Below are 14008 nucleotides of genomic sequence, written 5' to 3' on the forward strand. Positions count from 1 at the left end.
TAAGCTATGAGTTGTGAATATCTCCAGTCCCCGAGCAACAAGACAGCATCCCAGCTTTACAAACCAGCTTGAGTTTCCCACTCTTTCTAAGTACAAAATAGGTAACCAATAATCCTGTCTCCTCTTTGCTTGCTTCTCCCTGTTTCAGTGTTAATTTAAGTATCATAGCATGCTGCTAATACATATGCTAAACATACAGCTGTGGTGACTCTGAAACAGACCCTAAGAAGCAGCTCCACACAGGGGTATACAGGTAAGGTGGAGAAGATCATCTGTATTTTGAGGTCAGACTTAATATATGGTACACTCTGGAGTTGTGTGACGTGTGAGACTAGCATATGTCTTAAAGTAAAACAACTATAAATCTGATTCAAAAGAGTTTGCATAATGATCTGAATTGCCTGGTAAAAATGCCCTCTATGTAACTATCTATCTATATAATTATCTAAGTGGTAATGTGGTTTTATACGGAGGCAATATGTCCTTCTTTTTTTACAGCTTTTTGCCTTTATTTGCTAAAAAGAAAAAAAAAATTTAAGTTAATGCAAGTTTAAGTTTACATATACAACAATGGATGACAAGCCATATATATATATCTATGTTCTTAGGCATCATAAAGGAATGATTTAATTGTATTCATCCCACTAGTGGAATAGGCAGAACCCAGACTGGACAAAGCTGTTTTTCTTTCTTTATAAACTTTCTTGTAGGCAGACATTTTTCACATTTGAAGAGCTTAAAGTAGTCAATGTTTGGCACATTTTGTGCAATATGTGTGTTAAGCAGGTTTCAAAACCATTGTCAATCAGTTGATGTAGTTTTCCAGTCCACTCACCCATTTATGGCCATATTCTTTATAAGGATAGGGCAGAATATTCAGAACACTTGCTGCTAATTACCAGAGCATTGTTTAAACTTTGTGGCCTGTGCAGCTCCAGCGGCTCAGGGGATCAGCGTGGAGTGCTAACATATATATACCTTCCGTTCCTGTGATTTAAACTAACACTCCTGCCTCGCCGCTCAGCACAAAGGAGCCAGCAAACACATTGTGCAATTCCCAAGAAAGCCACCCACAGACATTTATACAGCAAGACTGGCGACCAGCAGCTCAACTGCGTTTCAGAACTCACTTGGAAGGCGGACAGTTTGTGCTGCTACGCCAAGGACAGGAAGTGCTTGCAGAGGGACAGGAAGTGCTCACCGCTGCAGTAGCCGAGGCTGGAACTGAGATAATGCCATTGTGTAAGCAAGCCAAGTGACCTCTCCCTGAGCGCAGAGTCCAGAGGCTGGCGTCGAGAGCCCTGGCCCCCACCCAGCCCCAGACTCCCCAGGCACGGGGTGGGGGACTTGGTGGAGGGACTGGGGAGGAATGGAAGGAGGAGGGGGGTATGAGGCGTGTCACCTCCACATTCCCCCCCCCCCCCCCCACCACCATCCCAACACCGACAACACCACCTCCCCTCCTCTGGGTTGACTCTGAACCTCACCTTGTAGAGGAAATGTGGCTACGACTCCAGACTTTATGACTTCTCCCATCAAAAGCCAGGATTTTTCACTCCCACACAGAGAGAGAGGCCGTCAGGGCACACTCATACCCCACGCCCATATCAACACACGCATTCACAGAGACATACAGGCAACCACCACACACACACACACAGGGTCCCTCTTTCTCTTTTCTCTTAGGAACGGAGGGGGAAAACCCTATCAGGTCATCAGCGGTAAAATAGACGATGACAGTATTATAGTCCAGATCCTGTCCCATGCAGCTCCCAGCTGGACCTCCATCCAAAACACCCTCCTCCTAACCCCTAGAGGGTCACCCAGCATGCTCTGGAGTACTACTGGTGTCTGCTCGGGGCATGAAAAGGTTGCATAAGCATCTGTCATATTTCTGTCAGCCCCTTTTGACATGTCAGAGAGGCCGTAGACCACAACAAGATGGGAATGGTCCGAGAAAAGACGGAGCTGACAGTTTGGGGTCTGCTGGCTCTGATAAGAAATCCTGTGGCCTGGGGGTGATGTTTGGATTTCTGACCACAAACATGGGGCTTCATTCTCTGTGAGATAAACACACCATGTCTGGATATTTCAGGTGCAACAGGTTGCTTTAACCTTTGCACCATTACCCAGGTCTGAGTCGGTTGCACCAAAAAACAACAAAAAAACATTCTTGCACAATTCAATAGCATTTGTCTGCGTGTGTGTGTGTGTGTGTGTGTGTGTGTGTGTGTGTGTGTGTCCGTGCATGTCATGCGAGTTTATAAAGTTTATATTTGACTACTGGCTGATGTCATCTCCATATTCGAAGAGAAGCTTGCCAAAGGTTTAACCTCCAGCTCAGTATGAGACTTCAAGTCACAAGGAAAGGGCAAATATAGAAAGCAAAAATATTCTTTGCATAGTAAAATCAGGTTTATCTTTAATTTTAAAACTCATACAAAGTATAATAGAGAGCAAAATGACAGGAATGAGCACCTAATGAGATGAAAGTAATTATTAGACGTGATATTTGAGATATTGCAGATTAAAAGTTCCTTGCGATGTTGAAAAGGGTGCAGTATAATAGCTGGGAATGAAATTAAAAAGCCCTTTAATAAGGCTGCCAAGCAAGCACGTTCTCAATTGGCTAAGGGATGTGATTAAGAGAGTTTTGAGACCTCAGTTTAATCAATCAGCTGTTTGCTGACATCGAAGCCCAGACCGTCGGTGTGTCTACAGCAGGAGAAACTCTTGACTTTTTGAACATCGGGGTGCTGAGAGAGAAGCTGGCAGCGCTCCAGTATCACAACACTCTGTGGTTTTAATGTTTATTCCCCCCCCCCCCCCCCCTGTTCATTTCACTCTCAGAAGAGTCGAATCTTCAATGGGCGTCTTTTGTCCAGCGCGTCTTATTATGCTGCTCTCAAAGAAAGTTTGCCGTGCGTAAAAGCTAATGAGCCATTAAGTCCATTAGATTGCAAGAGCCTCTAACGCAGTTTAGGAGCAAATACACAGATTGGTGATGAGGCATTGGTGTCTGACGCGAGAGCGAGGTGAGAATAACAACACGACCGGCGCGCGTGGCTCTGCCTCTCCGTTTATTGTGGATTTAAAAGTTTTTTTGGTTTAGTTTCAAGTCTTTTTAATCCAAACGCATAAATCCAAATGCAAAGTCTGACAATGTTGCACTAATGCCCGGATACGTGTTTAAACTCATTGCAGAATTCAACATCTAGCTGCACATGACTTTCTGCACCTATTTGAAATACCGCTGCTTCCCCCCTCCTCCCCCTTTGAAGGATGTCACCACTCCAAACAAGGGTCGTGGGCGTGCTCTGAACTTTTTTACACCTTTGTAGTAGTGGGCACTCCCTCCACACGGCGATTGGCTGCTTCTGCGTTTATAGCGCACCGACATTCACGCTCACTGCTGAGTAGTCGGTATCTTTCGGTCCAAGCGGCTTCTAAGAGACGCTAATGGATGTGACTAATTATTTTTCATTCCACTCTGAAAGCAAGGCGCATTTGAATTTTCTTTGATTTGTTAAAAAAAACAAAAAAAAAAACTTATTATTAAGAATTTATTACTTGTCGTGTGTTGTCGCCTCTGCGAGCTGTCCGGTGGCTCTCTCCAATCCTCCCAGCTGGACAGAGATGAGTAGTCCCGATGCGGGTTACGCCAGCGACGATCAGACCCAGGGAAGGTGTACGCTGTCAGTCATGATGCCTGGAATGGGACACTGCCAGTGGGCCGATCCTCTCAGTCCTCTTGGGGACACAAAAGTGAAAAACGATCCGTGCGCGTCCAGCTCCGGCAGCCAGAATCGCGGGAAAAGCGAACCTCGGATCCGACGGCCCATGAATGCGTTTATGGTCTGGGCAAAGGATGAGCGCAAGAGACTGGCGCAGCAAAACCCGGACCTGCACAACGCAGAGCTGAGCAAAATGCTGGGTAAGGACGTTCATACTTTTTTAAACAACTGTATTTGTCACATCTGTGCAGTCACGCTTTTATTTTCCACTGATTTTCAGTCTTTCCGTGATTGCATTTTTACTGTTATGTCAATTTTATTCTCAGATAAATGTAAATAGTCCTTTCCCAGTAGATGACGTGACGTTTTTAAAAGTTACTCTTGTCTGAGTTGGCTGTAGGTGTAACCTCAAAAAACTGTCCCAGTCCCCTAAAATGGCAACAGGCTATTTTTGTGTGCATCACCAGACTGCACACAGTATCTGCTGACATATCACTGATGTGTACTGTCTTCTTGACCTGCAGGGAAATCATGGAAATCGCTTCCTATAACAGAAAAGCAGCCTTTTGTGGAAGAGGCAGAGCGGCTGCGGGTCCAGCACATGCAGGACCACCCCAACTACAAGTACCGGCCCCGGCGGCGGAAGCAGGTGAAGAGGATTAAGAGGCTGGACTCTGGCTTTCTGGTCCACGGCGTGTCAGATCACACAGCCTCATCGATGCCCGGGGAGAGTAGGGTGTGTGTGGATAGCCTTGGCATTGGCTACCATGAGCACGGCTTCCAGGTTCCTCCACAGCCGCTCAGTCACTACCGTGATGCTCAGGCTCTTGGAGGCCCCTCTTATGAAACCTACAGCCTGCCCACGCCTGACACCTCTCCCCTGGACGCTGTGGAGTCAGAGTCCATGTTCTTTCCCCCCCATTCACAAGAGGATTGTCACATGATGCCTGCATACTCTTACCAGTCACAAGCTGCAGAATTTCAGCCCCAGGACCCCCTCTCCAACCACCACAGCAACGCCATCGTGCACCGACACCCAGCCTCGGCTCAAGAGCAGCCCCCTCAGCTCCCCCCTTCGTACATGGGGTGCCCCAACCCTTTAGCCATGTATTACCCTCACCACTGCAATCCCAGTCACACCAAACGGCACCCCGGTGGAGCAGGACAGCTCTCCCCACCTCCTGACGCTCACCCTCACTCAGCAGACAGCGTGGAGCAGATGCACCACTCTGACCTGATCGGTGAGGTAGACCGCAGCGAGTTCGAGCAGTATTTGAGTTCCTCTTCAGCGCGTGCGGACATGACAGGCTTGCCGTACGGGTCACACGAGGCAGGCATGCAAGGACCTGAAAGCCTCATATCATCGGTGCTGTCAGACGCCAGCACAGCTGTGTATTACTGTAGCTACAACAACTCCTAACCTCCTGCCCGGCCTGTTACCCTGCAACAAGGACACATGCTCTGACCTCAAATCTCCGTAGCTAAATCTGAACAAAAAATGTTTGGTTTTTTTTTACTGAAGCAGGAGGTTTAGGAGATTTTAAACCCAGCTTTGTACTGTACAAGAACAGTTAATAAAGCCATTGAGGATTTTAGTAGGAACACTGGCTTGAACTTTTCTCTTCCTCTCTCGCAGGGATATGAAGTCATTTTGTGATGATAAATATTGTACAGTCACTATTTTAAAGTTTATGTATATACTGAATGTTTTTTTTTTATACTTTTGCACTTTTGAGAAATAAATGTTTGCAAATAGTCTTGTTCTCTCGCGTATTATTTTGTCTATATTCTTAAATTCATAATGACATTTGATGAAGTGCATCGGATTTCACATTTTAACTTTATATTGGGGTATGTTTTATTTCATAAATATGTCAATATTTAGCTATTTAAAAAAATATATTATAGCACAAATTCACCTTTTTATGTGGCCCAGCCTTATTCCTCATTATGTGGTTGTTTGTTTTTCCGACTTCCACACGGAGCTGAACGCGTTCCCAGCAGAAACAGTTGCTCACCTGGAAGCAGGGCAGCGGAGGGCTGCGACCCGGCTTCCTGGCCCGGACACAGTAGAGGCAATCTCAGTGCCTGCGTTACACATGGCGCCTTGTTTTCGCAGCATGGGAGAGCAGTTTCTGCTCCGGATATCCTGTCTGTAAATGATTTAGTCTTTTCTGATTAATGGTAGGGGCCATTAAAATTACGCGTGGACAACTACACGTCTTTTGAACAATGGTGACCGTTTCTTTTTGCGTGTTTAACAACAGAGCATTAGGTATACGCTTCAATATCCATCCTCCAGCTATGCTTAATAACATGGCAGTGACATCAGGCGTTATTTCTGTGGGTATACCGAACGGCGATGATATATTTATCCACTAATGCCCGTGTGTCGCTTTGACATGAATCAAACTTATCGGGCTAAAATCTTTAAGAGATCAACCCAGACCTTGAGGGTAATTTGATGTATTTATAACACAGCAAGAGTCCCATTTTATAAATAGAGGTTTTCCCTATTTTAAAAGGAAGAGGTTCTTCTCTCAGGGGTCAATCACCCTGACCTCACGAGCCATTTTTAGCACTTCAGAGGAAACATGGTCCTGAGGTGTGTATATATATTCGTACACTTTGTTCCCTCTGAATGTTTTAAGTATTCTCTTATGCAGAAACAGATGTTGGGCTCGGGGTAAATACTGACGCTCTTCCCACAGTTCGCTACGTGTTTTGCTTTCCCTTCTGTCACCCAAAACCGACGTATCTACCTCCAGGCCGTGCAGGAGAATCCAGCGTAATGGCTCTGAATGTGTTTAAATTCAGTCTGCAGCTGAGTGGCAGGTTTATCCTCCCTGTCGTTACCGCTAATAGGTGCATAACAACAGGCTCAGGCCACGATCCCCGAGGCATCAGCACAGTGGGTGGGGGTCACCTGGGCGGACTTAGGGAGAGGCAGACCCCCCACGTCAACCGTGATATTATCTCATTACGATAATTGACCCGGGCTAATTGACGAGGAAGAGCTCAACAAGGAAATCTGACAATTCAGACAGATGTGGGAGGTGTTGGATAAAATTATGTACATGTTGAAGATATAATGGAAACTTTTAATCAGTTATTTGATTGATTTCTTTTGTTTATATTTCATTTTTATTTATAATCGAATCAAATTCACTTAAAAACAGCTTGAAAAACATTCTACTTTTTATATTAAACAAGATTTATAAAAACGTAAAATTTCTCAGCAGTAGAATGTAGATGTTGTAATTTTATTTCTGGTCTTATGTTTTTTGTTTTGTTGGTTTTATTGGATGTGACACAGGTGGTGATTGGTCTCCTGAAAAAAAAACACTGTATAAATACATGTAATTACTTACTAAAGTAAAAGAATTTGCTTTTGTATTTAACAAACTAGTTACAGTTTATGGTGTTAAGAGGCCATTCAGTTCAAATTTATTTATATAGCCCCAAATCACAACAACAGTCACCAAAGGCATTTTATATTGTGAGGTAGACCCCATAATAACACAAACAAGCATTTCTTAATATAATATTTTATACTATACAACTGGTTGTTTTCATATTGTCCCACATATAAGAAAGAAGAGCATCTATTTAATGTTTTTCAGCCTATTTATAGCAGTGATGTTTGTATCAAGCAGCAGCACTGAAATGTTTTCAGGTAAAAGCAAGAAATTCTGTCAGGGCAAAGAGAGCACAGCTCAAAGCTCGGGAAATCAGGGCTTTCATGATGTTCCCACTGCAGCAGTAGTGTGCACGTGTGTGTGTGTGTGTGTTTGAGGTTTTTTGTGTACCCGTGTGTCCTGGGGCTTCGCTGCCAGGCAGTGCGCAGGGAGCCACTCAGAGATTACAGCAGCACGACGGGCTGCATTAACACAGCAGCACTTAATCATGGCACTGCCCTAATCTCATCTCAGGTAGCTGCCTTTCGCAAACACACAGACAAATACAGCCTCGTGTAGCCGCAAAGGAGACAGCTGCAGTTTGATTCAACAAACCGGCACCGTCGGCTGTATTTGACCTCCGAGAGGTTTTAGCAGATATTATTATGTCACCACAGCAGTGCGTGAATATGCTCAATAAACAGCAAAAGCACAGTATAGATAATACAGCTCACCTGAGGAGCTGGCTCCAGGTGCAAGCACTTATCCCTAATTGAGTTCTCGCTCTTAACATTATACCATTCAGTAACAAGGAGAGCAAATAAAAAGCCATGTCACGAGAATGAGAATAAGATTTTACTATAAAGAAAAAATAAAAAGCTAATAGTTTATAAACTATTATATAAAAGTATTTTTTCTATAAAGTTATTCTATTAAGGTTGGTAACACATTATTAATAGTGAGAAATAATCCATTCATTGTATTTATTTTAAAACACAATTTCACTGCAGCTTGGTTTGACTTTTTTCAGCAGCTTATAGAATAGACTAGAATACCTTTTATAGTAACTATGCAAATATACAATGAGATTTATGCAAAAAGGCTGAAAAAGTACTGGACTTTCTGATATTTTACCAGCATTTGCAGCATAAGCATTGCCCAAGGAGACTTTTCACAACCTGCCAAATTGGTTCCCATTAAGACCTTACAAACCACCTAAAATAAATAAGTATTTGATCTTGATTTGACTGTTGTAATAGGTTTAATTCAGGTGTCAATCATCCCAAACGCTGCGACTCAGTGCTTAACAACTACAAATCCCCCATGTTGGTTTCTTTACACTGGCTACCAGGCAGTTTTAGAATTGATTTTAAGATTTCACTGTTTGCTTTTAGGGCATTGCATAGGTTGGCACGTCCTTACCTCTCTGATCTCTTAACTTTGTACACTCCCACTAGATCCCTGAAGTCTGCTTCATCTGAAGCCAAAAAACATAAAGGAGATCAGGCCTTTAGGTACACATCAGCTTTTAAGCCAGGCACGACTTTACGTATGTGGTTTTACTGAAGTTTTCTCGTTTTGTGCTTTGATTTTTAAAATCTCTCTAATTGTTTTGTATGAATTTATTGTTTTAGCTGTACAACACCGACAACAATAGATGCTGCTTCTTTTTTTTTTTTTTTAAATGCTTGTAAACAATAAAGTAATCAAGTAATTAAAGTTATTATATTCAAGTGTACTAAAATACTGTCCTATTAGGTTTTCATACCATTCATACAGAAAAAATGAAACCGTGGCTCAAAAAAACGTGAGGATCTGCTGTGTTTCGCTGACATTTTTCAATGTTGGTCCAACAAAACAAGGAATTTGATTACATCAATTTGTGCTACAACTCACAATGGTACAGTTTCACTATTTCCTGGCATTTTCTATTCTGAACAGTTAATCGGTCGATTGTAAGAAGACTGATGAGCAATGAAAATGACGCACAAATAAATAAAAACTTTGAAATGGGTTCAGTTTCAACACAAGTGTGACGCAGTAACGCACATAAATCCAAACTCTGTGTGCAAACTATTGAAAGTCTGGGTTTCAGAGAGAGCGACAGATAGGGGCTGCAAACTGATTAAGTCATTGATAGTAGATTGCAAATACAGCATGCGAGACAGCTGCATGAGAGGGTGTGTCCTTTGTCTAAAGCAGGGCTGGTTGTTCATAATCCCAGGCATATGCTATCCCTCTCAGGCCTGATCGCTTTTATGGTCTCTGCCTGTCACACCATCGTCCAGTTGTGTTCCCACTATATATAGTTTCACAGATACAGTCAATCTCCACTCAATGCTGTGACCTAAAAAGCTTTCTTTTTTTTCTCTATGACGACAAAGTCAGATGTAAGCAATTTGTTTGTGCTTTAATTAATTGAACAGGTATTCTGTAATAAATGATTACTGACTTGAAGTCTTTTTAATTGCATGGTTGCAAGGCAATGTTAACATGTTTCACAGGAAGGCGTTTTGTTTTATATAAATTAGTTAAAAGTTCAACTGCATGATTTTTGCTTCGTGCAAAAAAAGCTGGACATTTAGAGAAATTAAAACAATCACAAAATATGATGCATAATACATTCATTCATTTTATATTGCATACATTATGTAATTTCAAACACCAACAAGCCAATAGAAGGAGTATAGTAATATTAAGAGACATGAAGATGCTGCATGCAGGTATAAAAGTATTGGTGCTCAGCCTAGCTTCAAAGCAGAGGTGGCCTACATACGTAAAGTGTTTCGTTTTGGTTCGTTTCTTAAAAAGGTGTTTCAAAAGAGAGTAAAAAATATGCAGAAATGATAAAGTGTTGCAGCAGAAATAAGTAAGATAAGGCCAACAGAAGCTAGGTCTGATAGTGCTGATTATAAAGTTGTGGTTTGGTGCCAGAGAACATTTTTCAAACTGGCTAGCACATTTGTTTCACAGTCAGGAATTGACTCAGGGAGCTGAATCAACTCCAGGCCTCTCCTGATCAGCTCAGCACTCACTGTTCTTTTGTCTGAATCCCCTTGTGGCATTCAGGACAATTTTTAGCTCGTGTCCAGGCGGGTAGTGAGTATAAGATGACTACATCAGCAGTCAGTTTCCTCTCGGCTGTGTTTTTTCTTTGGGAGGCTAAAAGGTGTTGGCAGAGTGTTCAGCCACTCTTTGCTTTCTTTAAGTTTTGTGTCCTCTTGTTACTGGATTCCCTGCTGGCTCCTTTCTTGAGAAACAAGTAAGGAAAGTGAGCAATGATGAACAAAGAACATTGTGTAATAGGATTAGTCATTAATGAGTAATTCAATTTGATGCCAGCGTTGAGGAGAAGTGAATGCAAAATCCAAATATATAATGTGGAAAATTACAACATGAATTTAAAATACACTTTAAAAGCAAAGTGAAAAGTTGAAAGGGCAAAAATGTATGAAATGTAGATAAAATACAATGGATATCCTAAAATATTGTCATGGAAAAGCTAAATAGTGTCAGTCTTATTTATATTGTACAGTTCATTAAATGTAAACTCAATGTGCTTACCATAAAAGATAAAAACTTTTTTTAAAAAAAACCTGTGTAGCTCTACAAGAGCTTAAAGCTTTGAAAACAATAAAATAAAATATAACTGACATACGCAAACTTACACTTCTTGGCCATTCGTTTTTGCTTAAAAGCCCAGATAAAAATCATAAAGTTATGTAGCTGAAATGTACTCAGTGAACAATTTACTGAAATCATTTGCTTAATTTAAGTGGTTTAATAGCTAAAAGTATTTAACAGACAAATACTAACAAATTAGATCATTATTTGGTTAGCTTAATTAGCTAGCTACAACTAACATGTTTATGGTAAAACAGATTTTTTTAAAAACATTCGATGTAATTGCTAGCTTATGGCAATTAACAAGTGACTGAAACAAGGTAATCATAAAGTACAACATTTAATGAAATATAATTAAAAGCAGCAGGCTACGTAAATGCAGATTAATAGTTCAGGAAAAGTAACCGAAAAATGAGGACTAAATGTTTGAAACACAATCTAAAAACTGCTGAAATAAATAATAATTTCTGAAAGAAAAACCTGAAAAAATACAAAAACTTTCAGTTGCAGATGAAATAGCAAACCTAACAGCAGAAATACTTACTTAAATATAAGAAATTAGCCCTTAGCTAAAAACAACAGAAATGGTTTATAAATAACTTAGCTAAGGATTAATAATAGTTAGGCCTTAGCTAAACAGTTTAAGCAGATAGCTAAAAGAGAATGAAGAAGTAAATAAGTAAATAAAGAAGTAGAAAAACTCATGAAAAAGCTTAAGTAACTGATTTATAGTTAAAAGCCAATAGAAGCTAGGTCATGGATTGTGAAAATGAAAAGACACTTGAGTAAAAAATTGAGTAAACAGCTAAAAGTGAAATAAACAGTGACATGAATCTTTCAGATCCTACAACAAACTGATTTAATAACATCCAAAATACTGCAGCTCAAGATAAACGTGGGCCATTGTCTATAGCTCTGTTTTTTTCTTTCTTTCTTTCAATCACTGAATTTTCAGAGAGCACCTGTCCCCACTTCCTCGTTCCGATGACTTCTGTTTGCTCCATCCATGAAAGATTGGCTGGGAACATCCTCTATCCGAGAGGAAACCATGCTCTGTGAAATTCACACCACTGGACCCATTTTGGGAATCACCGGTAGGACTTCCTAAAAAATAAAAATACATAAAAATATAGTCTAAATAAAGGGAGGAGAGGGCAGAGTGTCATGACCCAGGTCACCTGCCTTTGTTGTCTCATTGTTTTTGTGTGTGAATGAGTGTGTCTTTGTGTGTATGTGTTTGTATGTCTGAGCTGCTGAAACTGTGGGGTTGTACAATTTATGAGACGTTTTTGTTGTTTGTGCATTTATCTTAGATTTTACCCACATTCAAGTCAACTTTACCTTCCTAGAAAACTGAAACTTGAGCTCAGTATCTCTTTTAATCAGTTGTTTCAATTTTATAAGTGATTACAGAACAGTTTTAATGCTAATCTCTCGATATGAATTAAAAATACTGCATTCAGAATAAGGCAGCCTGCTAAATTAGGTAATTATTTTAATGGCTTTCCAATAGTTTTCATTATAAAGACCTAACGTCTCAAGTGAGGCCTTGGGAAACTTTTGGAAAAAAGTTTTGATATCATATTTTGAGATAAACATTTTAATAAACTGCAGCACAACATTGTCTAGACATTGTTTGGTGTTTTTCTTTCAATAACACTGTGAGTCTGAAGGTTGTCTCTTACACAGGAAGCGTATTTGCGCTAGTGTTATTGGATTATGAACTTCAAACAAACATCAAACACATTTTCACTGAAATAGCAAACAGCCCACTTCCAGTTCCTCAGGAGCTCATTCCTCCACCTGAAGCCCCTGTCTCCTCCTCGGCAGGCCCCATCTGTTAGTGACGATGTGCTGCGTTCATATATTTTAACATATTTAAAATCTTTTTTTAAATTCAACAGGTTTTTAATATTTGAATGCTGTTAGAGAGTGGTAGGCGTTTTCTGGAGGCTGTAAAGAAGCCATCTGTGTTGTTGGTTGTAGCCACCAGGGGTCAGCTGAGTGCTGGGCTACGCGAAGCTCACTGTTCAGCCTTTACCAAGTGTGTGTCTTTAAAACACATACTCTTACAATAATGTGGCAAGTTCAACATCCAAGCACAAAAACATCTAAGATAACATTATATGATTAAAGTTTAATATTGATGTTGTGATGTAATTAGGCAGGTAAAACACTGTATGTATGTAAACTAAAAATAAATGTAAAACACATTGGCATATTGATTAAAATACTATATAAAGATGCTGTATATATAAAAATAGTTTTTTATATACTATATAACAAAATACTTCTCTTGCATTTATACTGATTGTTACTAAACAAATATGTAAAAAAAACACCATTCCTTCAAAAGACATTTACCCATGTAAGGCCTGAATGATGGTATTGGTCCAAGACCTCCCATAAGAATGTAACTGGTGATAATAGATACCAAAGCATATGATTCACATAACTTTTTTATATCCATCAAAACACTCAGTGACCCACTGTGACTCATGTAAGCGGTCATCCTGGAATAAACCACTCCTATCCGGATAGAAGTGTTTCATAGGATAAAGTTGATCACAATTTCCAAAGCTTTTAAGGCTAGGGCTAAATAATGCCATTTTTTCCTTTAATTTATCCTGTCTCTTTAAATGTATTTGATGTACTTTAAACAGTAAATTTAACTGCACAGTATATCTGATCAAAAATGTTGTAACTCATGAAAAATTAAACATTTAGCAATTTCTCTGTTAACATTGTTGTAAATGCAGAACATTGTAAAGGAGGCGTCTCAACTTGTGGCCCGGGGGCCACTTGTGGCCCATGTCACCCCTACTTGGCCTGTGTATTAACAGGAATAAATATAATGCAGTTACTTTTTGTGTTAGGAAGGATTTGTTTGTTGTTGAGTGCAATTTTAAAATAGGTTCTAAAGCATTTAATATAAGGGCATTATGAGCAGAGAGCACAAACATGTTGAGGGATTGGCTGTGTTAGTTCAGTCAGAGAGTTATTTGTAAAGAAAACAATTTTCACTAGCAGTCAAAAGCTAATGTGTATAGTTATGTCTGCATTTTTATTTTGTTAAATACGAAACAAAATTATAGTAGAAGTGCTGCCACGTGTCTGGCCTGAAAGAGAGAGCACCAGTTTGTTTATTTGGTAGTTCAATGAAAGGCTTCAGTTAGCAGAGTAAGAAAAAAATTGTGTTCATGTTTGTAGTTTTGCCTTTTCATACAATGTTTTAAATTTTCAAAAAACAAA

The 14008-nt window shown here is 40.2% G+C and overlaps 1 protein-coding gene across 1 annotated transcript; it reads left to right on the forward strand.

The window, feature by feature from the left end:
• The first annotated feature begins 3380 nt into the window (after positions 1–3380).
• Positions 3381–6921, forward strand: sox17 (SRY-box transcription factor 17). Its single transcript, XM_085172902.1, has 2 exons — positions 3381–3934; positions 4259–6921. The coding sequence occupies exons 1-2, from the start codon at positions 3637–3639 to the stop codon at positions 5152–5154; spliced, it is 1194 nt and encodes a 397-aa protein (XP_085029028.1). The 5' UTR covers positions 3381–3636; the 3' UTR covers positions 5155–6921.
• Positions 6922–14008: the final 7087 nt, after the last annotated feature.

Source organism: Neolamprologus multifasciatus, chromosome 9, assembly GCF_963576455.1.
Source record: "Neolamprologus multifasciatus chromosome 9, fNeoMul1.2, whole genome shotgun sequence".
Taxonomy (NCBI): domain Eukaryota; kingdom Metazoa; phylum Chordata; class Actinopteri; order Cichliformes; family Cichlidae; genus Neolamprologus; species Neolamprologus multifasciatus.

Coding starts and splice junctions, on each gene's coding strand:
- sox17 (XM_085172902.1), top strand. CDS start 3,637: ATGAGTAGTCCCGATGCGGGTTACGCCAGCGACGATCAGACCCAGGGA. Junction 3,935..4,258: donor AGAGCTGAGCAAAATGCTGG/GTAAGGACGTTC, acceptor CTTGACCTGCAG/GGAAATCATGGAAATCGCTT.